Source organism: Lithobates pipiens, unplaced genomic scaffold (genome assembly GCF_037356315.1).
Source record: "Lithobates pipiens isolate NorthernLeopardFrog02 unplaced genomic scaffold, aLitPip1_a1.2 Scaffold_19, whole genome shotgun sequence".
In the NCBI taxonomy this organism is placed as follows: Eukaryota; Metazoa; Chordata; class Amphibia; order Anura; family Ranidae; genus Lithobates; species Lithobates pipiens.
Window position 1 is genome coordinate 466,271,194 of NW_027507764.1, and position 24,053 is coordinate 466,295,246.

Below are 24,053 nucleotides of genomic sequence, written 5' to 3' on the forward strand. Positions count from 1 at the left end.
TGGCAAAGTGCATTCCTGAGAACTGAGTTAGAAGGGTGTTGTATTGTATTTGAGCCGAGGAGAAGAGACGTTGTCATTGTGTGTGTGTTAAAAGATTCAATAAACAAACGACTTTCCAAACTACGAATCATTATCACGAATGTCTATACATACATAAATAGTGAATTTCAACGAATACGAACGAATGAATTCGACACTCTACGAATAATAATGAATTATCCGAAAACTTAATAACGCAACATAACGAATATAACAGAACGAAATTATGCATTTTACGAATTACAACGAACCGAAACTAAACAAAATTTTCCATTGTGCACAAGTCTAGCATTTGTAAATTTCAAAAGCCAATATAAAGGAATACTAGCAGTAAAAGTAAAAGCATTTGTGGGTTAACCAATAATTGTTTTGTATAATTCTCCTTTAAGGGGCTATGACGGGGATGTGTCCTAGGCCTACATACTTTTTCTAATAGGTGTCCCTTGTAACCATCTCAAAAAGTTGGGTGGTATGTTATTGCAGCTGCCCAGTCCTTAGATATGGTGGCTGCATTAGTTGTCTTTTTTATGCTTTTTCCTTTATTTATATGTGGTGGTGTTGCAAATAATACACATCTTATCCCTTCGTATCTATACTTCTACACTTATTTCTCCATTGAATCTATGGCGGCAGCCATGGTTGTCTCTAGGGATGAGCTTGGGTTTGAACCCAGGGGGAAGCTGATGGGGTGAGAAATTACCCACCCCACAGTTGTACATATACAAAGAGCAGAGATGTCCAGTATAGCAAGGAAATAATATGGCAACATTAGTTGGTCACTCAGCATGTAAAAAAAATATGACAGGCTGAGATGGTAGAGTGGTATAGCAATTCCAAATTTTTACCGCCGCCGCATAAGTAGGGTGCTGGTTCAGTATGCAAAATGCGTATGAGCAAAGAAAGTCCGGATAGCCGCACTCCAAGTAAATACTTTTATTGAAAAATAGGTCCATGCAAATATGAAATAAAAAACATAATTACTGACGTGTTTCACGCCACTTTACCGGTGCTTAATCATAGCCCAAACTGAAAGGGGTAGTCATTGTTTGCATCTGCACACCCAGCAATTATCTGTGGTTAAGAACACATGCCGTGTCTGTATCCAGGGTCGCCTCTGCCTAACTGTAAGTAACCACTGGTTGAGCTGAAACAAGCAAATAGCAATGGCTCGTCTCAGCCTGTCATTGCTTTATACAGGCTGAGTAGCTGCAGCTGTTTGCATACAGCTGTGATCCTAGCCACGAGAATGTGTTGATTTATGCCACTGGAATCTGCTATATGCAGATAATCGTCCATGTGATGCAGAACTTACAGGTCTTGACCCTCCCCATTGCCTGTAACTAGACAGTGAAAGGAGAAGCAGCATACTAATTAGCTCAGCTGTTTGTCACTCTGCTCTCCTCTCCTATCAGCATGTTCTTCGTTAGCCTTGTAGCACTGCCAACCTTTTCCTTGGGCTGTGTCTCTCTCTTGTAGTCTTAGCTCTGCTGTACGGGGACTTCAAGAAGCTAATATCAGGTCAAATGCAGGTACATGCACTGCTTACATGAAAAAAATCCATAAAATTATTAACTACATTAACCACTTGCCTACTGGGCACTTTTACGCCAATTTTCAGCTTTCAGTGCCACCGCATTTTAAATGACATTTGCGTGGTCATGCAACACTGTACCCAAACTAAATTTTAATCATTTTTTTCACACAATTAGGCTGGATTCACACCTATGCATTTTTAATGTTTTTTGTATTTTGCAGATTTGCACTACAGTCCATTTAACATGGTTTCCTATGGAACACGTTCTGTAGTGCAAATATGCAAAATGCAAAAAGCACTAAAAATGCATAGGTGTGAATCCAGCCTTAGAGCTTTCTTTTGGTGTATTTAATCTCCCAAAACAGCTGTGGAGACAACTGTTTTGGGAGAAGTCATTACCTTGGAGCGGTAATTCTTTGTATATGTATTTAAGCACTGCTGGGATTTTTATTTTTTGCTAAATAAATGAATAAAGACAAAACATTTTGAAAAAAACAAAAACCTTTTTATAGTTATAGGTAATTTTTCTCCTTCACTGATGTGCTCTGATGAGGCTACACTGATGGTCACTGATAGGCTCCACCGAGGGGCACTGATAGGCTGCACCAATGGGCACTGATGAGGCGCCCTGGTGGGCACTGATGAGGCGCACTGGTGAGCACTGATGAGGAGGCACTGGTGGGTACTGATGAGGCTGCACTGATAGGCAGCACTGATGGGCAGTGATAGGTGGCACTGATGAGGAGACACTGATGAGCACTGATTGGCAGCACTGGTGGACACTTATTAGCAGCACAGTTTGTCAGCATGAGGAAAGGAGTGCCGATAACCAGCTTCTGTTTACATGCTTGATCAGCTGTGATTGGACACAGCTGATCGTGTGGTAAAGAGCTGCTGATTAGCTCTTTACTTCAGTCTGTGATCAGCAGTTTCCTCCAGATACTGTGATCACAGAGCGGGTGCGAGGCAGGCGCAATCACGGGAGGTCATCATATGACAGCCTCCCAGAACTATCTGTCTGCGCTTTAGCCATCATTTGGCTATAGTGCAGTCAGCAAACAGTTAACTACGGAGACAGACCCAGACTTCCATGCTAAGTTTCAGACAAGCTGCATCAGACAAACTTTTTCAGTTTTCATCTGACTTTTGTTGGCTGTGCGAATGGAAAAACTTTCTGGCAACAAAAATCCGATGGAGCAAAGTCTGATCGTGTGTACAGAAAACCATAGGACTTTTGTACAAAGTCCAAACACGCATGCTCAGAACCAATGCAAAAGATCAGACAACAATATGGAAGTTGACCAAAGGTGGTGGTAAAGAGCAAAAAAAACACGTAATTTGGTGAAAGTTGGCTGAAAAAGTCCAATGCCCTTTGTTAAAAAATCCACAGGAAAGTTTGTACAAAGTTCGATCGTGTGTATGAGGCTTAAGTAAGAAATGTTTATTTAAAGCCCTACTCCAGGCAATGATTGGATTTTAAAAAAAGTGCATTGTGTGTCAATTATCTTAAGCCAATGGGTCAAATTGTGGGCGACATCAGCCGGTACAATAAAAACTGGCAGACATTTGATCCATGTGTATGGGAGCCGGTCCGACAGAAGCTGGCCATTTGGCCATCTTCTGTTGTGCCACGTACACACGATCGGAATTCTCATCGGAAAAAGCTCTGATGGTTTTCCCGACAGAATTCCGACGGAATTCGGCTCAAGCTGTCTTGCCTACACACGGTCGCATCAAATTTCCGATCATTTATAATGTGGTGACGTACAACACATACGACTTGACTAGAAAAGGGAAGTTCAATAGCCAGTAGCCAAAAGCTTCTGTCTCATAGTTGAATCTGAGCATGCGTGATTTTTGGCGTGTCGGAATTACGTACACACGATCGGAATTACTGATAGAAAGTTTTTCCGGCTGGAAAATTGAGAACATGCTATCAATTTTTGGCTGGTGGAAATTCGGACAGCTAAATTCCGATGGAGCATACACACGGTTGCATTTTCCGATGAAAAGCTCTCATCGGTCTTTTTCTGGCCGGAATGTGTACGCGGCATTGGAAGAGCATGCTGGAAAACCAGCAGCCGACTGTCACCCGATGGCTAAGAGTGTTGACCGCCCCCCTGTCAGAATACAACAGCTATTACAACAGCCTGTGGTTTCAGTTAGGTAAAATGGGCATTTTAATAGTTTTTATTCTTCATACCAGCGATTAGTTAGAGGGGATAGAAGGGATTGCTAATATCTCAGAGTTGGACTCTTTGCTGGTGTGATTTTTAATATTTAAAGGGAAAGGCCCACTTTAACTTTTTACATTCTGCTTTCCACAGGTAGCCTAGTTCTGTTTGCAATGTTTTGGTAATGGCAGAACAATGTAAATCCCTCCATAGTCCTGGTGAAGACATTTAAAAAGCATTAGTAATAGTAAGACCTCATCTGGAATACACACTTCAGTTTTGGGCACCAGTTCATAAAAGAATATCAGAGAACTGGAGAAAGAGCAGAGAAGGGCAACCAAACTGATAAGAAACATGGAGGGGCTCATCTATAAGGAAAAATTAGAGCAGGGGTAGGCAACCTTAAAGAGGTGGAGATCTACCTGAACAACATGGGAGAAGTTAAAGATCACCAGGCACACTGTCGCCTCCTCACACCAGTTTCAAACCTGTAATTTCTGTACTATTGTGTCGCAATCCCCTGCATTGCAGGCAGGCATGGACTGGCCATCGGGACTACCAGGAGTCTCCTGGTGGGCCAAATGGCTCAGTGGGCCAGTCAGGTGCAGTCCTGGAGCTGCTCCTCTCTGACAGTGAGTGATCGCGATTTCACTCCTGTCAGAGGGAGCAGCTTCCATCATATGCTGGAGAGAGCATTAAGCTATGCTCCCTCCAGCCTGCAGAGGGAGATAGACAGCCGGCAGACTTTCCTTCCTCTCTCTCCCCCTATCACCTGTTATCATATGACTGGAAAGAGCAATGAAAAGCTGCCTTCAAAACTGTGAGTACATGTGGAAGGGGGAGGAGAGGGAGGACACTCTGATGTGAAGGGGGCTGATGGTGGGGACTCTGATGTGAAGGGGGCTGCTGGTGGGGACTCTGATGTGAAGGGGGCTTCTGGTGGGGACTCTGATGTGAAGGGGGCTTCTGGTGGGGACTCTGATGTGAAGGGGGTGTCTGATGTGGACTCTGATGTGAAGGGGGTTGCTGGTTGGGACTCTCTGATGTGAAGGGGGCTGCTGGTGGGGGATGCTGGTGGGGACTCTGATGTGAAGGGGGCTTCTGGTGGGGACTCTGATGTGAAGGGGCATCTGTTGGAGATTCTGATGTGAAGGGGGCTTCTGATGTGGACTCTGATGTGAAGGGGCTGCTGGTGGGGACTCTCTGATGTGAAGGGGGCTGCTGGTGGGGGCTGCTGGTGGGGACACTAATGTGAAGGGGGCTTCTGATGGGGACCTGATGTGAAGGGGGCTTCTGGTGGGCACTCTCTGATGTGAAGGGGGCTGCTGGTGGGGACTCTGATGTGAAGGGGGCTGCTGGTGGGGACTCTGAGGTGGTGGGGACTCCTGGTAGGGACTCTGAGGTGGTGGGGACTCCTGGTAGGGACTCTGATGTGGTGGGGACTCCTGGTGGGGACTCTGATGTGAAGGGGGCTTCTGGTGTGGACTCTGATGTGAAGGGGGCTGCTGGTGGGGACTTTGATGTGAAGGGAGCTGCTGGTGGGGACTCTGATGTGAAGGGGGCTGCTGGTGGGGACATTCAAAGTTAAAGTGGGCTGGTCATGATGAAGTCCAGGGCCAAATTTTTGTCCCAGTCCAGCCCTGATTGCAGGGCAATCATGGGTTTAAATCAACTGGTGAGGAGGCAACATATCTCCTCCTCAGCACCTGTCAAACACACTCAGAGGCAGCAACTAAAGGTGTACACATTCTGCAGCAGGAATTAACCACTTGCCAATCATGACCCATTCAAGTAAATGGGGCCACTCCACATAGGACAGGCGTCAGCACTACAGAGGGGGCATCAGCTTATGTGGCTCTTGCTCCCTACTACAGCTCCATCTTTACAAGTAGTCCTTCTGCATTGCACTGTGTTTGATGCTTTGGGATGGTGGGTCAGCAAGCTCAGACCGCGATCTACCAATCACCTGTCCACAATCTACTGGTAGATGGCTATCTACAGGTTGCTGACCCCTGGATTAGAGGAACTGAATTTATTCTATCTTGAGAAGAGGTGATTATGAGGGAATATGATAAATTAACATGTATAAATACATAAGTCGTCCATATAGTGAACTTGGTGTTGACTTATTCACTTTCAGGTCATTACACAGGACAAGGGCACGCGCTTTATTTCCGGAGGAAAAGAGATTTAACCTCCAAAATCGAAAAGGCTTCTTCACATTAAGAGTTGTGAAAATGTGGAATAGACTCCACCAGATCCAGTTATGGCCAGCTGAGCTAATAAAAAATTGCTGAACTGTGGGCATAAGACAGACACACTTGAAGCAACTTCGTCCAGATTGAAAAGTGAATAAAAACAAGTGACAGTTACACAGATACTGTGGGGACTACAGAGGTCAACACTTTTCGCACTCAGAGCTTACTCATGATGGAAGTATATGGAGGTTTTCAATGTATGTATTATTTTGTTTCTATTGGTATAACTCGATGGACTTGTGTCTTTTTTCAACATAAGGCTGATGTCAGATGGGCAATTCTGGTGCTGGGGACAAATCTGCAAAAGTGGGATTGCTGTCTGTCTATACTTATAGAATTGTTCCCTCTGTAATTGAACACAGTGGGATGTTGCTCTGCTGTTGGTCCAGATACAGGTAAACATCAACCATTAGTGATCTCATTGCCTCAGTAAGCAAGGGAGTAATTCCACAGAGACAAACAGGAAGCCTCTTAACGATCTGCCAATGGAAATTTTGACAAAATACTAATGGCAAATCCGATAGTGGCAGTTACCCACCTGACACCAGCCTAACTATAGTAAGAGATTTATAATCACCTATGTATTTTAATGTTGTGTTTAAAGCTGAGCTCCAGGTATGCTCTTTCTTACACTGTGGAGCTAATGTAGGTAAGCATATCTAATACCTCATGGATCACTGAAGAAGCTCTCAATCACTGTAGTACTTAGTGCTACGGTACTACAGTGATCACTGCTATCTTCCTGATAGGATAGCTCAGGTGGGTTCGGACTCATGTCCAAACTTGCCTGAGCTCACCCCTAGGTGTTACTATGCAGAAGGTCAGCCACTCAGCACAGGACCTCTCTCTCTATTAGCATTGACTACTACAATGATTTCCAGCTTCCCAAGTGGCCACTCAGGTATAAGAAGCCAGAACTTTATAACTACTGATGGATTAAAGCGGAGGGCCGTTTAAAAAAAACACTGCAGCAAACACTGCAGCTGCTGACTTAATCAGCCCACTTACCTGTCCAGGGCGCCCGCGATGTCGGCCGCCAGAGGCCGACCCGTCCCTCGGCTCTCGGGTCCCGGCGTCGCCATTCCTTGTAAGTGAAACAGGCAGTGGAGCCTTATGGCTTCACTGCCCGTTTCCTACTGCGCATGCGCGAGTCACGCAGCGCTTTGTGAATGGGACACGCTGTGTTCTGGAACACACAGTTCCCAGAACACAGCGCGACCCATTACCCAGAAGACGCCGCACGTAGGAGAGAAGACAGAAGATCTCCGCGGAGGAAGAAGAGGAAGATTAGGATTATGTGCCTAGCAACAGGCACTTCTGGTAAGTAAAAAAAAAATTTTTTTTCATTTTTTTTTTTTTTAGATTTTTTTTGTAATTTTTAATCTTTTTTTTTTTTTTCAGGGTGGCCCTCCACTTTAAGTGAATAACATTAATTATCTTGTTACAATGGCATCAGAAAGTTGGGATACATAAGGCCGCGTACACACGGGCGGATTGTCTGCCCAACTTAGTCCGCTGAACCGTGTTTCAGCGGACAATCCGCTCGTGTGTGGGCTTCAGCGGACTTTTTCAGCGGACAGTCTGACGGACTTTGTCTTTCGGAATTTCCGTAATTTTGTCCGCTGAAACTTGGTTTTGTCCGTCCAAACTTGGTTTCAGCGGACAGTCCGCTCGTGTGTAGGCAAGTTGGACGGACTAAGAATGGCGCATGCTCAGAAAGGATTTACACGGCCGAAGGTTGCATTGCAGTGTATTGGACGTCGTTTTTCTAGTCCCGTCGTATGTGCTGTACACGTCATCGCGCAAGTTTTCAGCGGACTGTCTGTTCATCGTGTGTGGTCAAGTCCGTTCATTCAAAATTTGGAGGGACTGTCTGTCGGATTGTCTGACGAACTTAGTTGGGCAGACAATCCGCCCGTGTGTACGTGGCCTTAGGCAGCAAGGGAATATGTTACCCTTTAATAAATAGACATCCACACTCTGTGCTCAGATGTCTCAATGAGGTGAAATATCTTTATACAGTATCTCAGTACCTAAGTGAAAATGTCCAAATTTGGCCCAATTAGCCATTTTCCCTCCCTGGTGTCATGTGACTCATTAGTGTTACAAGGTCTCAGGTGTGAATGGGGAGCTCACACTCTCACTCTCTCATACTGGTCACTGGAAGTTCAATATGACACCCCATGGCAAAGAACTCTCTGAGGATCTGAAAAGAGAATTGTTGCTCCACATAAAGATGGCCTAGGCTATAAGGAAGATTGCCAAGACCCTGAAACTGAGCTGTAGCACGGTGGCCCAGACCATGCAGTGCGGGACTAGCAAAGGTGGCAACATTGACCTCCTTCGCTAGTCCCGGCTACCTGGAGCCGCGTTCAAAATTAACTGACTTTTCTCCGTGCGGGAAAAGTCTGTTCATTTCAAAAGTATGGTGGACTAGCACACACGGCCGTATTGTCTGCCAGACTGCAAGTCCGGTGGACAAATTTTGATGCAAAACTACTTTCTAAGTACGCCAGACTTTTGGGTAAAAAAAGTCCGCCGGAGCCCACATGGGGGGATTGTCCGCCGGACTTTTCCGCCGGATTGTTTGATCGTGTGTATGTGCCATTAGTAACACAGATTACTAATCAGCCAATTACATTGCAGCAACTCAATGATTTAGGCATCCAGATGTGGTAAAGACGACTTGCTGAAGTTCAAACTGAGCATCATAATGGGGAAGAAAGGGGATTTAGGTGACTTTGAATATGGTATGGCTGTTGGTGCCAGACAGGCTGGTCTGAGTATTTCAAAAATGACTGATCTACTAGGATTTTCACGCACAACCTTCAAATATCCAGTGAGCGGCAGATGTGTGGACGAAAATGCTTTGTTGATGTCAGAGGTCAGAGGAGAATGGGCAGACTGGTTCAAAATAATAGAAAAGCAACAGTAACTCAAATAACCACTTGTTACAACCAAGGTCTGCAGAATACCATCTCTGAACGCAAAACACATTGAACCTTGAAGCAGATGGGCTACTGCAGCAGAAGACCACACTGAGGGGCACTCCTGTCAGCTAAGAATGGATGAGTCTAATTTTTAGATTGGATGGAGAGCATCTGTGAACAGCAATTCATTACCACAGATTCTCAATTGGATTTAGGTCTGGACTTGGCCATTCTAACACATGAATATGCTTTGATCTAAACCATTCCATTGTAGCTCTGGCTCTATGTTTAGGGTTGTTGCCCTGCTGGAAGATGAATCTCTGCCCCAGTCTCAAGTCTTTAGTAGACTCTAACAGGTGCTCTTCTAAAGACCCGCAACACACCCTTTAATTTTCGGACATCAATTGTGTAATGATGACCGATCATCTGCAAATCTTACCATTAGTACGGTGCTTTTGACAGCCGATTGCACTTTTTTGTCAGACAAAAGCTAAATGTGCAGACTATAAAATTTTTGTCGGACATTAACTCAGAGTCTGATTTTCCTTTCATTAGTATGGTTTTCATACGAAAAAAATCGTAAGAGCAAGACTACGCATGCTCAGAAACAAAAGAATTCATACTAAACTATTCAACAAATTACGTCACTTCTGACATATGCTGTCAAATGAAAATTCTTGTATTGTTAGTAACCTCTTCACTTTCGATATGAGACTAGCATGCCACAAAAATCGGACGTTCTGTCGTCCGAAAATCAAAGTGTGTGTACGAGGCTTAAGATTGCCCTGTATAAGGCTCCATCCATCTTTCCGTCAACTCTGACCAGCTTCTTTGTCCCTGCTGAACAAAAATATCCCCATAACATGATGCTGCCATCACCATGTTTTACGGTGGGGATGGCGTGTTCAGGGTGATGTGCAGTGTTAGTTTTCCTCCACACATAGCATTTTACTTTTAGGTCAAAATGTTAAATCTTGGTCTCATCTGACCAGAGAACCTTCTTCCACATGTTTGCTGTGTCCCCCACATGGCTTTTCCCAAACTGCAAATGGAACTTCTTATGGCTTTCTTTCAACAATGGCTTTGTTCTTGCCACTCTTCCATAAAGGCCAGATTTGTGGAGAGCACGACTAATAGTTGTCCTGTGGACAGATTCTCCCACCTGACCTTTTGGATCTCTGCAGCTCGTCCAGAGTTACCATGGGCCTCTTGGCTGCTTCTCTGACTAATGCTCTCCTTGCCAGATCTGTCAGTTTAGGTGGATGGCCATGTCTTAGTAGTTTTGCAGTTGTGCCATACTCTTTTCATTTTTGAATGATGGATTGAACAGTGCTCCATGAGATGTTCAAAGCTTGGGATATTTTTTATAACCTAACCCTGCTTTAAACTGTCTGGTGTGTTCCTTGGCCTTCGTGATGCTCTTTGCTCACTAAGGTTCTCAAACAAACCTCTGAGGGCTTCACAGAACAGCTGTATTTATATTGAGATTAAATTACGCACAGGTGGACTCTATTTGCTAGTTAGGTGACTTCTAAAGGCAATCGGTTCCATTACATTTTAGTTAGGGGTATCAGAGTAAAGGGGGCTGAATACAAATGCATGCCACACTTTTCAGATATTTGTTTGTAAAAAAAATGTTTATTTATCAGTTTCCTTCACAATTATGTGCCACTTTGTGTTGGCCTATCACATGAAATCCCAATAAAATACATTTATGTTTTTGGTTGTAATATGACAAAAATTTGGAAAATGTCAAGGGGTGTGAATACTTTTTCAAGGCACTGTGTGTATATATATATATATATATATATATATATATATATATATATATATATATATATATATATAGATATACTGTATAACATACTACACTATATTGGTATTTTCCCCTCTGATGGCGGTGTTGATCTGGAACACTGCATGTTGACAATACTGAAAAGAGGAGTTGTAAATGAGAGTTTGCAGAGCCTGTTTTGCCTTTCTTCGAAAGTAAGGTTGTTAAATCTGGTGGGTGCGGTGTGATCACGGATGGAGGGATAGTGCGTTTCTGATTCTTTTCATCCTGTTGGATTGACACTGTTTGCTTTCTACACAGGCTGTTATTTATATATCATCACAAACATTGCTTGTTTGTTTTGTATGGATACTATTTGTATTGACATTGTAACTTTATTTTGAAAAAGTTACAATTCATTTATTCACATTGTAGCACTAATAGTTGTGTGTTCTCACACAAGAGCCGGTTCACACATGGGCAACTCAGATCCGACTTCAGGTCGCCCCTAGTCGCCTCAGGTCGTACAACATTTAAAAATCAATGTAAGTGAATGAGAGCCATCTTCATGCACGCTACTGAAGTCGCTCCGACTTCAGCAGAGGTTCCTGTACGACTTCAATCCGACTTGTAGGCGGCTGGTACCCATTGATTTCAATGGAGGTCGCCTCCAAGTCGGATCTCCGTCTATACGTAGGCGTGGGTTCCCCCTCCAAGAGCATACCAGGCCCTTAGGTCTGGTATGGATTCTAAGGGGAACCCCCTACGCCGAAAAAACGTCGCTACCCGGCCGGCCAGGAAAGGGGGTGGGGACAAGCGAGCCCATGTTGATGAGGCCTCTTCCCGACAACCCTGGCCGTTGGTTGTCGGGGTCTGCGGGCGGGGGGGCTTATCGGAATCCGAGAGCCCCCTTTAATAAGGGGGCCCCCGGATACCGGCCCCCCACCCTATGTGAATGAGTATGGGTTACAATGTACCCCTACCCATTCACCTGTGAAAAAAATGTACAAAAAAACACGCACACAAGGGTTAAAATAGTTTATTGCACAGCTCCGGGGTTCTTCCGTCTTTGGGGGTCTTCTCGCCCGGCATCTTCTTCGTCGCCGCCCTCTTCTTCCGACTTCGGGGGTCTTGTCCCCCTCTTCGGTTCTTCTTGCCGGGCCATCGCTTCTTCTTCCAGCTCTTTTACTAGCGGTGGCCCGGTCTTCTGTCGCCGCCATCGCCGTTGCCGCCGCCTTCCGTTCTTCTTCTTCTGGAGATGTTGACTCGATGCTCTCTCTGGCCGCAATGCCAGGGACGCGGTGCGCAGCGACTTATATAGGGACAAGGGGCGGGGTCACCAGTTGATGTCACATGGTGACCCCGCCCCCTTACGATGTCACAGTCCCGGAGGATGATGGCTCGCTCGTCCCCACCCCCTTTCCTGGCCGGCCGGGTAGCGTGCTCGGATAAGGGTCTGGTATGGCTATGGGGGGGCCCCATGCCGTGTTTTCGGTGTAGGGGGTTCCCCTTAGAATCCATACCAGACCTAAGGACCTGGTATGCTCTCGGAGGGGGAACCAACGCCAATTTTTTTTTTCATAAATTTGGCGTGGATTTCCCCCTTCAGACCTCATTCTCTGATTGGCCACGGCAAAAGTCGCCTGGCCTGGGGCGACTTAAAGTCATGTTGTAAGTTGCCCCAGGTCGTGTCTAAGTCATGTTCAAGTTGTCTCCAAGTTGCCTCACAAAGTCGTCCTGGAAGTCGTGTCGCCCCTGTGTGAACCGGCTCTAAGGGTAGCTCAGCGCTGGGCTCCTTGAAGTGTAATGCTGGATACACACAATGTAAATATCAGCTGGTTCAGCAGGGACCAAGACATTCAGTGTGTACAATTGACTGTCCAACAGAAGCGTTTCACAACCGTCCTCTAGCAAACGGGCATGCTGGCAAATCAAAATGTGGTCAACAGCAGATCAATGCTGGCAGCCAAATGACTGTGAGCACTGATCAGTGTGTTCTGGCCGGGGGGGGGGGGGGGGGGGGGGGAAGCACATGAGCATCAAAACCGGACCATGGAGTAATGGAAGAAGATGACCTGGTCTGATCAATCACTTTTTTTTTACATCATGTGGATGACCGGGTGTGTGTGTGTGTGTCACTTTACCAGGATGCATTATGGGAAAAAGACAAGCCAGCAGAGCAGTGTGATGATTTGGGCAATGTTGAAGGATCTGGCGGCTTGTTGCATACTTTCAGAGGTCTAGTGGAGTCCATTCTTTGATGGGTCAGGGTTATTTTGGCACAAAAAGGGGACCTACTCAATATTAAGTGGTTGGTCATAAAGTCATGGCTGATTTTAGTATATACTTACATGGTTCCAGGCTAAAGAAATATAACTATGCAATACAGATCACCTTTGAAGCTACAAATGCCATGTACACAGGTCAGTCCTCCATCTACTGGGGCCATTCTCAACCTTTTCAACACAGAAGAACAATTTGAAATTACTTTCCATTATCAGGGAATCCACGATAAAAATGACTATATCTACAGCCATGGCCAAAAAATGTAAGAATAACACAAATATTAAAGTGATTTAAGGGTTTTTTTTTTTGTGCAGCTTGTTTTGCACAGGTCCTTGTCTTCTGGGGTCACTGCCAGGTGGTTTTTCGCCCTAATGTATAGGATGCATTAAGGTAAAAAATCATGAAGGTTTACAACCCCTTTAATTTTCACAAAGTGCTGCTTCAGTGTTTTTAGATCTTTTTGTCAGATGTTACTATGGTATAGGTATAATTACAAGCATTTCATAAGTGTCAAAGGCTTTTATTGACAGATACATTAAGTTTATGCAAACGAGTCAATGTTTGCAGTGCTGACCCTTCTTTTTCAAGACCTCTGCAAATCACCCTGGGATACTGTCAATCAACTTCTTGGCTACATCCTGACTGATGGAAGCTCATTCTTGCATACTCAATGCTTGAAGTTTGTCAAAATGTATGTGTGTGTGTGTGTGTGTGTGTGGGGGGGGGAGGGGGGGGTTCACCTGCCTCTTGAGGATTGACCACAAGTTCTCAATGGGATTACGGTCTGGGGAGTTTACTTGCCCTGGACCCAAAATGTTGATGTTTTGTTCCCCAAGCCACTTAGTTATCACTTTTGCCTTATGGCAAAGGTGTTCCATCATGCTGGAAAAGGCATTGTTCATCACCAAACTGTTCTTGGATGGTTGGGAGACATTGTTCTCAGAGGATGTTTTTGTACCCTTTTTTAATCAGGGCTGTGTTCTTATGCAAAATTGTGAGTGAGCCCACTCCCTTGGGTGAGAAGCAACCCCACACATGAATGGTCTCAGGATGCTTTACTTTTGGCATGACACAGGACTGATGGTAGCGCTCACCTTTTCTTCTCCAGACAAGGTTTTTTCCTGATGCCCCAAACATTCATCAGAGAAAATTACTTTACCGGGGTCCTTAGCAGTCTAATCCTTGTACCTTGCGCAGAATATCAGTCTGTCCCTGATGTTTTTCCTGAAGAGAAGTGGCTTCTTTTCTGCCCTTGTTGACACCAGGCCTTCCTCCAAAAGTGTTCTCACTGTGAGTGCCGATGTACTCACACCTGCCATTCCTGAGCAAGCTCTGCACTGGTGGTGCCCAATCCCACAACTGAATCAACTGTAGGAAACGGTCCTGGCACTTTCTGGACTTTCGTGGGTGCCCTGTAGCCTTCTTCACAAATGCATTGGTTATTTTTTTTTTCTCTGGGGGGGGGGGGGGGGGGCGGGGGGTGGAATGACACCAGGGACTGTAAGGCTTTATGAGGGGAAGATGGCAAATCATGGGACCCAAAACGATTAGTTTATAATTCTAGACATTAGTCTTTATTTTAGTTGCTGGTCCAGTATCCATCAAGTAGCTCTTTGGTGAAAAGCTTGGGCTATATGACCTACCTGTCACGTCCTCTTCTCTATTTGAGATGCCCATGTACTATAACTTATTGATGGAGTTGGTGAGCAATATGTTTACTTGCATCTTTGATACATTCACTGTTGTATGAAATTATGAGCTGTATATTATTAATTTTACTCAAATCTGACAACCCTTTTAGACATATATGGAAGTTCCCTGAAGAAGCAGCAAATATTCTGCGAAGCGCGTTTGAACTTGATGTGTTGTGCAAACAGATTTGATAAAAAATGTTAATGTTTTGTTTTCAACTCCAAATATCTGTGTTACGTGGCTGAATTATCATATGCCTATCATTCTCATGTTCTTATATGGGATGTTTTTGATGACCCATGTATGGGTCTTTTTAATATTTATTTGTAATAAAAATTATTTATATCTCTTAAATTATGTATGGGTCTTTCTCAATGACAACATCACATCCAATAAAGTCCTGCCGCCCCGTTGGAGTAATGTTTTTTGGTTCTTGTATGGGATTAAGTTAATTTTCATGGCAAAGAGGGACTTTGCAATTATTTGCAATTCATCTGATCACATCATAATATTCTGGAGTACAGTTAAACCTTGGATTGCGAGCATAATTCGTTCCGGAAACATGATTGTAATCCACAGCACTTTTAAATCAAAGCAAAATTCCCCATAAGAAATAATAGAAACTCACATGATTCGTTCCACAGCCATTTAGTCATAGGTCTTTCAGTTTATAGTTCATATAAAAAGATTATAGCAATGTGATAGGTTGTATACAAGAAACGAACAAAACTCTGGACTCCGGATTAAGTAAAAAATTAAAATGCCTTTATTTCTTCAAGTGAAAAAACTCCATATCACACGAAACATCACAGCAAAGGGAAAAATAGAACAAAATACTGACGCGTTTCACGCTAAACCCAGCACTTACTCATAGCTATGAGTTGTGTAACCATAAAATGTCCATCCTCAAATGGAAGCCTCCACAAGGGGATTAGAAGCAAAATTCAGCAGGAGCTACAAGTATAAAAGAGAAGAGAGGTACCTCTAAGTGTAGTAATATGGTTACATTTAATGAAAGTACAACATTTAGCAACTCACATGGTTGATGATTAAAAGAGGCACATCTAAGTATTCGGGCATCTGGAGTAAATCTATCCACATAGACTGTCCTCCGCACCGCTGACTCTCACCGCTGTCAGTCTGCAATTGTGATCGGGAAGACTACCCTGCAGTAGTGTGATCTAAAAGCGAGGCTTGAATGGCTCTTGGAACGCAGCGTGGAAGGGATGGCCTTCATGGCGATGCGGTGGATGGTCTATGCGGACAGCTTTACCCCAGATGCCCGAATACTTAGATGTGCCTGTTTTTAATCCTCAACCATGTGAGTTGCTAAATGCTGTACCTTCATTAAATGTAACCGTATTACTACACTTACAGTAGAGGCGCCTCTCTTCTCTTTCATACTCAGTTGTGACGTGATGCTACTCGTATATCAAGACATCGCTCATTTATCAAATCAAAATTGATAACATTTTGCTTGTCTTGCAAAACACTCTCAAACCAAGTTATTCTCAAAGCAACGTTTTACTGTATATGCAAAATACCATCGTATAAACAGAGGCAGCAAACTGTGAAAATGAATATTTGTGTCATTCTCAAAATGTTTGGCCAAGGATGTAATACTCATTATACATTAGTGTGGTCAGTGGGAAGATAAAAAAGATATATGGTGTCAGTGGGAACTTATCTGAGAGACAGAACTTTCTCATTGCTCAAGGAACTCCTAGCACCCTCTGGAGGATCCCTGGTGTACAGTGTCATATATACAGTATATAGCTGTGTGTGTACAGTATATAGCCCCCTGTGTGTACATTATATAGCCCCCTGTGTGTACAATATATAGCTGTGTGTACAGTATATAGCCCCCTGTGTGTACAGTATATAGCTGTGTGTGCAGTATATAGCCCCCTGTGTGTACAGTATATAGCCCCCTGTGCTCCCCATACACAGTACAGAGGACGGGGTGTCAGGCACTGTCCAATCACACACAGAGCTGTCAGGTGGCACCCAATGGGGTTGATCCTTCCTGTCTTCCAGCTGGAGGGCTCCTGGAAGGAGTGCAGTGTGAGGCGGGCTGTGTTGCTGTGAGCACCTAGGAGGAGGAGGAGTAGAGGGAGGTTGGTTGGGAGGAGGAGGAGGAGGAGGGTTGCCATCCTCATGCACCTTCCAGGCAGTGCCGGGCGGATGAGAAGTGATCACACCGGAGAGATGATGAGATCTCCGCCGTCTGCCTGCTGATCACACCGGTGGCTCTCCGCTCATCACCTCCTTATGGCGTCTCGGCAGCAAACCCGGATCCAGGTCTACCTGGAGAGCAACCGGATCGGTCCGCTGTTCGAGGTGAGCGGGGTGCGGGGGGGGATGAGGACACATGGCGGACCGGGGACCGGAGCACACTGTCCATGTACGGGGAGAGAAGAATGATGGTTTGGAGGATACATAGCGATGCAGCGTGCTGTCTGTGTACCGGGAATGTGCCATGGATCAGGGGACCGGAGACACACATCCCGGGGCCAGGCGGGGGAAGTGTACGGAGCTGAGTATATGGGAGGACCGGGGCCAGGCGGGGAAGTGTACGGAGCTGAGTATATGGAAGGATCGGGGGCCATTGTGTGTGTGCGGGGAAATGCTGACTCCACAGCGTCCTCACTGTTGCCATAGCGAGGGGAGCGGCGCCCAGGTGTATCGCTGCTGGAGGCCCCACAGCGCCCCTACCGGCCGTGCGCTTCTATAGCGGCCCAACCACCACTTACACTGTAATTCCACCTCTGCCGCCAATTAGGGAAGATAACACCTACTTTATATTGTCACATCTTCCCCATCACATGACATCACTAGAAAAAATATTTACATTTTTATGTTTAGCATTTTAAGTGCTTTTTATTTGCGGAACCACTTGCTTACTGGGCACTTTTACTCCCTTTTTGCCCAGGCCAATTTTCAGCGCTGTCACACTTTGACAATTGCGGTCATGCAATACTATACCCATATTAAAATGTTAGCATTTTTTTTTCACACAAATAGAGCTTTCTTTTGGTGGCATTTAATCACTGAGGAGAACATTTTGAAAAAAAAAAACTAGTTTCATAGTTATAAAGTTTTGATAACTGGTAATTTTTCTCCTTCATTGATGTGCACTGATAGGCGGCACTGATAGGTGGCACTGGTGGATACTGATATGCAGCACTTATATGCACTGGAAGGTGGCACTGGTGGGCACTGCATAGCAGCAGTGGCTCTCCATGTTCTGGACTGATGTCCCTCTGATAGAAGCCAATAATCAGCTTTTTTTTTTTTCTCCTCGTGCTGTCAGCATGAGGGGGGGGGGGGGGGGGAACGGATTACAATCTTCTGTTTACATCCCGTGATTGGGATCGGTCCCTTAATCCAATCTGTGATCAGCTGAGTCTCATTGCCCAGCACCCCAGCGAGAGCTGCTCCCGCCCCCTCCACAGCCTAGCACCCCAATGAGAGCCTGAGCCAGCTGCTCCCAACCCCTCCACAGCTCAGCACCCCTGGTGAGAGCCTGAGCCAGCTGTTCCCACCCCCTCCACAGCCAAGCACCCCCGTGAGAGCTTGAGCCAGCTGCTCCTGCCCCCTACACAGCCCAGCACCCCATTGAGAGCCTGAGCCAGCTGCTCCCACCCCCTCCACAGTTCAGCATCCCAGTGAGAGCCTGCTGCTCCCACCCCCTCCACAGTTCAGCATCCCAGTGAGAGCCTGAGCCAGCTGCTCCCACCCCCTCCACAGTTCAGCATCCCAGTGAGAGCCTGAGCCAGCTGCTCCCACCCCCTCCACAGTTCAGCATCCCGGTGAGAGCCTGAGCCAGCTGCTCCCACCCCCTCCACAGTTCAGCATCCCGGTGAGAGCCTGAGCCAGCTGCTCCCAACCCCTCCACAGCCAAGCACCCGGGTGAGAGCCTGAGCCAGCTGCTCCCACCCCCTCCACAGCTCAGCACCCCTGGTGAGAGCCTGAGCCAGCTGTTCCCACCCCCTCCACAGCCAAGCACCCCCGTGAGAGCTTGAGCCAGCTGCTCCTGCCCCCTACACAGCCCAGCACCCTATTGAGAGCCTGAGCCAGCTGCTCCTGCCCCCTCCACAGTTCAGCATCCCAGTGAGAGCCTGAGACAGCTGCTCCCACCCCCTCCACAGTTCAGCATCCCAGTGAGAGCCTGAGACAGCTGCTCCCACCCCCTCCACAGTTCAGCATCCCAGTGAGAGCCTGAGACAGCTGCTCCCACCCCCTCCACAGTTCAGCATCCCAGTGAGAGCCTGAGCCAGCTGCTCCCAACCCCCCACAGCCAAGCACCCTGGTGAGAGCCTGAGCCAGCTGCTCCCACCCCCTCCACAGCTCAGCACCCCTGTTGAGAGCCTGAGCCAGCTGTTCCCACCCCCTCCACAGCCAATTACCCCCATGAGAGCTTGAGCCAGCTGCTCCTGCCCCCTACACAGCCCAGCACCCCATTGAGAGCCTGAGCCAGCTGCTCCCACCCCCTCCACAGCCAAGCACCCTGGTGAGAGCCTGAGCCAGATGATCCCACCCCTCCACAGCTCGGCACCCCTGGTGAGAGCCTGAGCCAGCTGCTCCTACCCCCTCCACAGCCAAGCACCCTGGCGAGAGCCTGAGACAGCTGCTCCTGCCCCCTCCACAGCCAAGCACCCTGGTGAGAGCCTGAGCCAGCTGCTTCATTCCCCTCCACAGCTCAGCACCCCAGTGAGAGCCTGAGTCAGCTGCGCCTGCCCCCTCCACAACCCTAGAGCTCCAGTGAGAGCCTGAGCCAACTGCTTCCACCCCCTCCACAGCCCAGCACCCCAGTGAGAGCCTGAGCCAGCTGTTCCTGCCCCCTCCACAGCTCAGCACCCCAGTGAGAGCTTGCACAAGCTTTTCCTGCCCCTTCCACAGCCCAGATCTCCAGTCAGAGCCTGAGCCAGCTGCTCCTGCCCCATCCACAGCCCAGATCTCCAGTGAGAGCCCGAGCCAGCTGCTCCTGCCCCCTCTACAGCCCAGAGCTTCCGTGAGCGCTGGAGGGACAAAGCAGAGAGCTGGTGACTGGAGGCTGAGAACCAAGCAATTAGTCTTTGATTGCTTAGTTCTTGGTGTAGAGGTGGCAGAGAACAGCTGCTGCTGGGATCAGTGCTGCAGCCATCTAGGTGACTATGACTGATTTTTCTTTTCCATTCCTGAACTTCTCTTGTAAGGATTGATAGCGCAGTCTGTTTAGGGTGAAAGACACTGTGGGGCTGTCCAGAAAGCCTTAGAATTGGCCATGTCATTCGCCTTCAAAACATCTAAATGTTAAGAATTTTGTAATTAATTTTTTTTTAGGTATGCTGTGTGAATGGAAACACAAAACAAACATATAGTGGAGTTTTTGAAAATTTGACAGCAGGAATGGAAACTCCCTTTATCCACTTCAATCGCACGTTATAGCTGAAAGACGGCTACATGGCTGTCGTCCAGTTCTGGGACATCCGCCCACAACCCTGCCCCCTGCTTGGGCACAGCTGATCACAGATCAGGGTAAAAGGCCAATCGCAGAGTCCCATTACCATGCGATCAGCTGTGTCCAATCATAGCTGATCACATGTAAACAGACTTGCCAGTTATTGGCAGTTCTTTTTTCATGCATCGTGTCTGAGGAAAGGAGAGCCGATAATCGGCAAGACTGTCAGTACATTGTTTACACTGATAATCAGAGCACTAATTATAAGTGCGGAACAGTACAGCTCATCCATGCCTCCTCATCATTGTTCATCTCCTCATCAGTGCCCATGAGTGAAGAAGAAAAATTACTTATTTGCTAATTTTTATAACAGAAACTAAGAAAAACATTTATTTTTCAAAAGGTTCAGTATTTTTTTTGTGTATTTCACAAATCATAAAAAACCCAGTGGCGATTAAATACCACCAAAAGAAAGCTATATCTGTCTCAAAAAAATGACAACAATTTCATATGTGTACAGTGTTGCATGACCGCGCAATTGTCATTCAAAGTGTGACAGCGCTGAAAGCTGAAAATTGGCTAGGGCAGGAAGGGGGTTAAAGTGCCCGTTATTGAAGTAGTTAAATCATATGTCCACTTGAACAGTGGAATTGGGGATAGCACCTACTTTATATTTGTAGCAAAAGTGGAAATACACCTTAAGGAGCCCCACATGCTTGGCACATTTGGAATGGCATTTATTGAAGACGTTGTAAACCTCCGGAACCCCCCCCCCCCCCCCCCCCCAAAAAAAAAACCCTACAAGACAAAGGCATTATAAAATACTTACCTTTAGAATGATGTCCTGCAGTGCCGCTACTGCATCTCCCATAGCCGACATCTTTCAGCAGAGATACTTCCGGGTTTGCGGGCTCCAGCGTATGCGCACCGTTGCCGCCAGTCACAGCATGGGTACTGAAGAAAGGGCATGAGCGGGACGTTTCTTCAGAGAGCATGCGCCAATGACGTCGGCCGCAGTGTATATAGTGAATATCTCCTAAACTGTGCAAGTTTATGAGATATTTACAGTACCTACAGGTAAGCCTTATTATAGGTACAAGTGGTGTAACAGACTTGACAACCACTTTATCACCATGTTCTTGAATCTACTAAATGAAATCAAGGCTTTATTAACTGGCTTGGTGATTTTATAACAGCACAGCATATACGCAATGTGCATGCCTTATTTTCAAAGTCCCTGAAAACCAGAAGGCAGTCTTTTCCAGTATGGTAGTTTATAGTGTGGGGGCATCTGCTGATTCTAATAATCACTCGGATTTCAGTTTAGTGGAGACAGCTCAATGATAGGTGGGATCAGACGGGTTGCTGTGCTCTTCTCACTACCCATAAATTAAATGAAATCCGTCATTTGGCACATTGTGGTTAGTGATGTTTTTCATAGTATAGTAAGCTATAGTAGGAAAAGAGGTTTTGGTTTTCTGAAGTCATATCTATGAACAATCCATCCTTTTTGTTTGAGATGAATTGCTGTACTGGACAGCTGTGGGAAATACCTCACTAAACGTTGGCTGGCTGCACATAATCCAATTTGAACCAGCAATGTAGTATGAGACCACCACAACAGTCCATTTATTATACCCAGTCCGGCAGATTGGCAGCCTACATATTGATTGGCAAATCAAAACCTGATTGTGTATGACCGGTTTTACTGTTTGTCCTTACAGTGTGTCCATGCAATAGTGTACTATGTATATTTATGATAATCTATTCATTGGATCCTAGTTAGATCTAGTGTGTCATATTTAGGAGGCACTTTTCTTTGAAACCACTTGCTTCCCAGTGCATCCTTGAGACCTCTGAACCAAGGGGTAAAGCAGTGAGTGTGCTGGTCCCCAATCCCTTCCTGTACCATATCAGGCCAAATGCCTTTTAACATTCAGGAGATACCTTGAAGGGTAAGGGAGAGGTGGGGGGATGGGGTACAGCAAAGCCTATCCCCCCTCCTTGCAAAGCACACTTGCCCCAGTGTTAAGGGTCTCTTCTCCATCTCTAATGCCCCAAAAAGAGGTAGGGGTAATTTAGGGGGGGGGGGCTTGTTAAGCCCCCTTGTAATAAGGGGGTGACCACATAACTTTTCCTCCCAGGGGAATGAGTACAGGGGTACATTAGTGAAAAGGTGAAAAAATCCTATAATGAAATAAAACACAAGAATATACTTACTGGCTTAAAAAAATAATGCTTATTAAAGTCCCTGCAAGGTAAATCTATGTCTGTCTTTCAATCAGTGCTGGGACAAGGTCATCTAGAGCCCAGGGCGAACATGCCAAAATGCCCACCCCCCCCCCCCCCCCCCCCAAGATGTATGAGCATCATGTGTCAGAAAAAAAACACAAAAACACTGAGCACTAATCTGCATACTTACTTCCTAAGCGTAAATCTCCCCTCTTTTCAGTACAAATCTGCCCCCTGCTGAATTCCCCCCCTTTCAGAACAACCCCCCCCCCCATCCTCCAAATGCCCCCCTCAGAAAAAAATTCAGTCCTCCTAGCTCAAATCCTCTACCCCCCTCCCAGCACAAATTCCCCCAAATCCCTCCTCCTAGCACAAATATCCCCCCTCCTTACACAAATCCCCCTAAATCACCACTCTTGGCACTAAAGTTTCCCTCCTAGAACAATACCTATTCCTGCCACCACCCAAATCCCACCATCTAACACAAATCGTTCCGCCTAATATCCTTGTGGTGCCCTCCCACCTGAGGTAATACCACAGTGCCTAGGGCAGCCACCCCTCTTGCCCACCCCTTGTCCACCCCTTGTCCCGGCTCTTCTGTCAATGTCCAGTGAATGTTGTAGATGTCAATAGCTGATGATCATAGCTTTTGGCTCCAATTCAGTGGGGATCTTTTCACACATCTCCAGCTGATAGGAACAGACATGGCTGGTGTGAAGGGGCCCTAAGTTAAACGTTGATGCAACCCTGTTGCAAAATTAAAGTATAGAAAGAAATTGCATCTTGCAGAAAAAGAGCATTTAGGCTCGGTTCACACCTAAACCATCCGTGGATTGCACAGCAACACTGTCCGTCCCTGTTCTCCGTTTCAAGGACGAATCAGGGCAGAATCTTTGCCTGAATTCGGTCCTGAAGCGTTTCTGTGCAGTGCGCTCCGCAGTCGCACCGGAGACATGTGTACCGACTCCATAGAGAGCCGGTCATATTCTCCTGCTATGCGAATTGGATGTTGGGAAACCTGCATCCAATTCGCATAGGTGTGAACCCAGCCTCAACTTTATTCGACCTGCTACACATGCAAGATAAAGACACTGCAACCCAATCAAGCAATCTGGGCCGTCAAGATCTCTATTTCTATTATCTATTTCCACTCACTGTGTCTGACTTGTAGTCTCCCTCATGTAACACAAGAGGCCTTCCATGTAGATTCATTTGGCAACCAGGTGAGGATGAATAAAATTTCTCTTTATTTAGTCCAAGGATAACACGTTTCGAATAGAGCCAACACTAATGCGTTTCAGCCTACCAAGACCTTACCCGTAGCAAGTCTGACATAACCAACTAGAAAGATATATAGATATATGCTATACCACCTGCTAGCAAAAATCGCATGTAAAATTCAACAGGCTGATTGTACATTCAGCCTGCCCATATGTAGTTGGAATCTCTGCCAGTTCCTGCTGAACCGGCTGAGATTGAAACCATCTATGGCAGGCTTAAAGTGACTGTAAACAATCACCTTGTAAAACAACCTATTCCGTTTGAAAATAGAAATGAAAGGCAAAACTTTTTTGTAAAGATATAAAAAAAAACATAAATCCCTTTTTCCCCCTTTAAAAAAAAAAAAAAAAAAAGTGATCACATTCCCTCTGTTCTCAGCTGCATAAGAGCTGGGGGGAGGAGAAGCAGCA

General features: G+C 46.1%; 1 protein-coding gene across 1 annotated transcript in view; it reads left to right on the forward strand.

Annotated features, from left to right (window-relative positions):
- Window positions 1-16,791: 16,791 nt before the first annotated feature.
- The window catches only part of CUNH8orf34 (chromosome unknown C8orf34 homolog), a 422,416-nt gene continuing 415,154 nt past the window's right edge, over window positions 16,792-24,053 (forward strand). Inside the window, exon 1 of the mRNA XM_077492843.1 lies at window positions 16,792-17,027. Within this exon, the coding sequence (XP_077348969.1) occupies window positions 16,959-17,027 (69 nt within the window). The 5' untranslated portion in view covers window positions 16,792-16,958. The remainder of the gene's footprint in view (window positions 17,028-24,053) is intronic.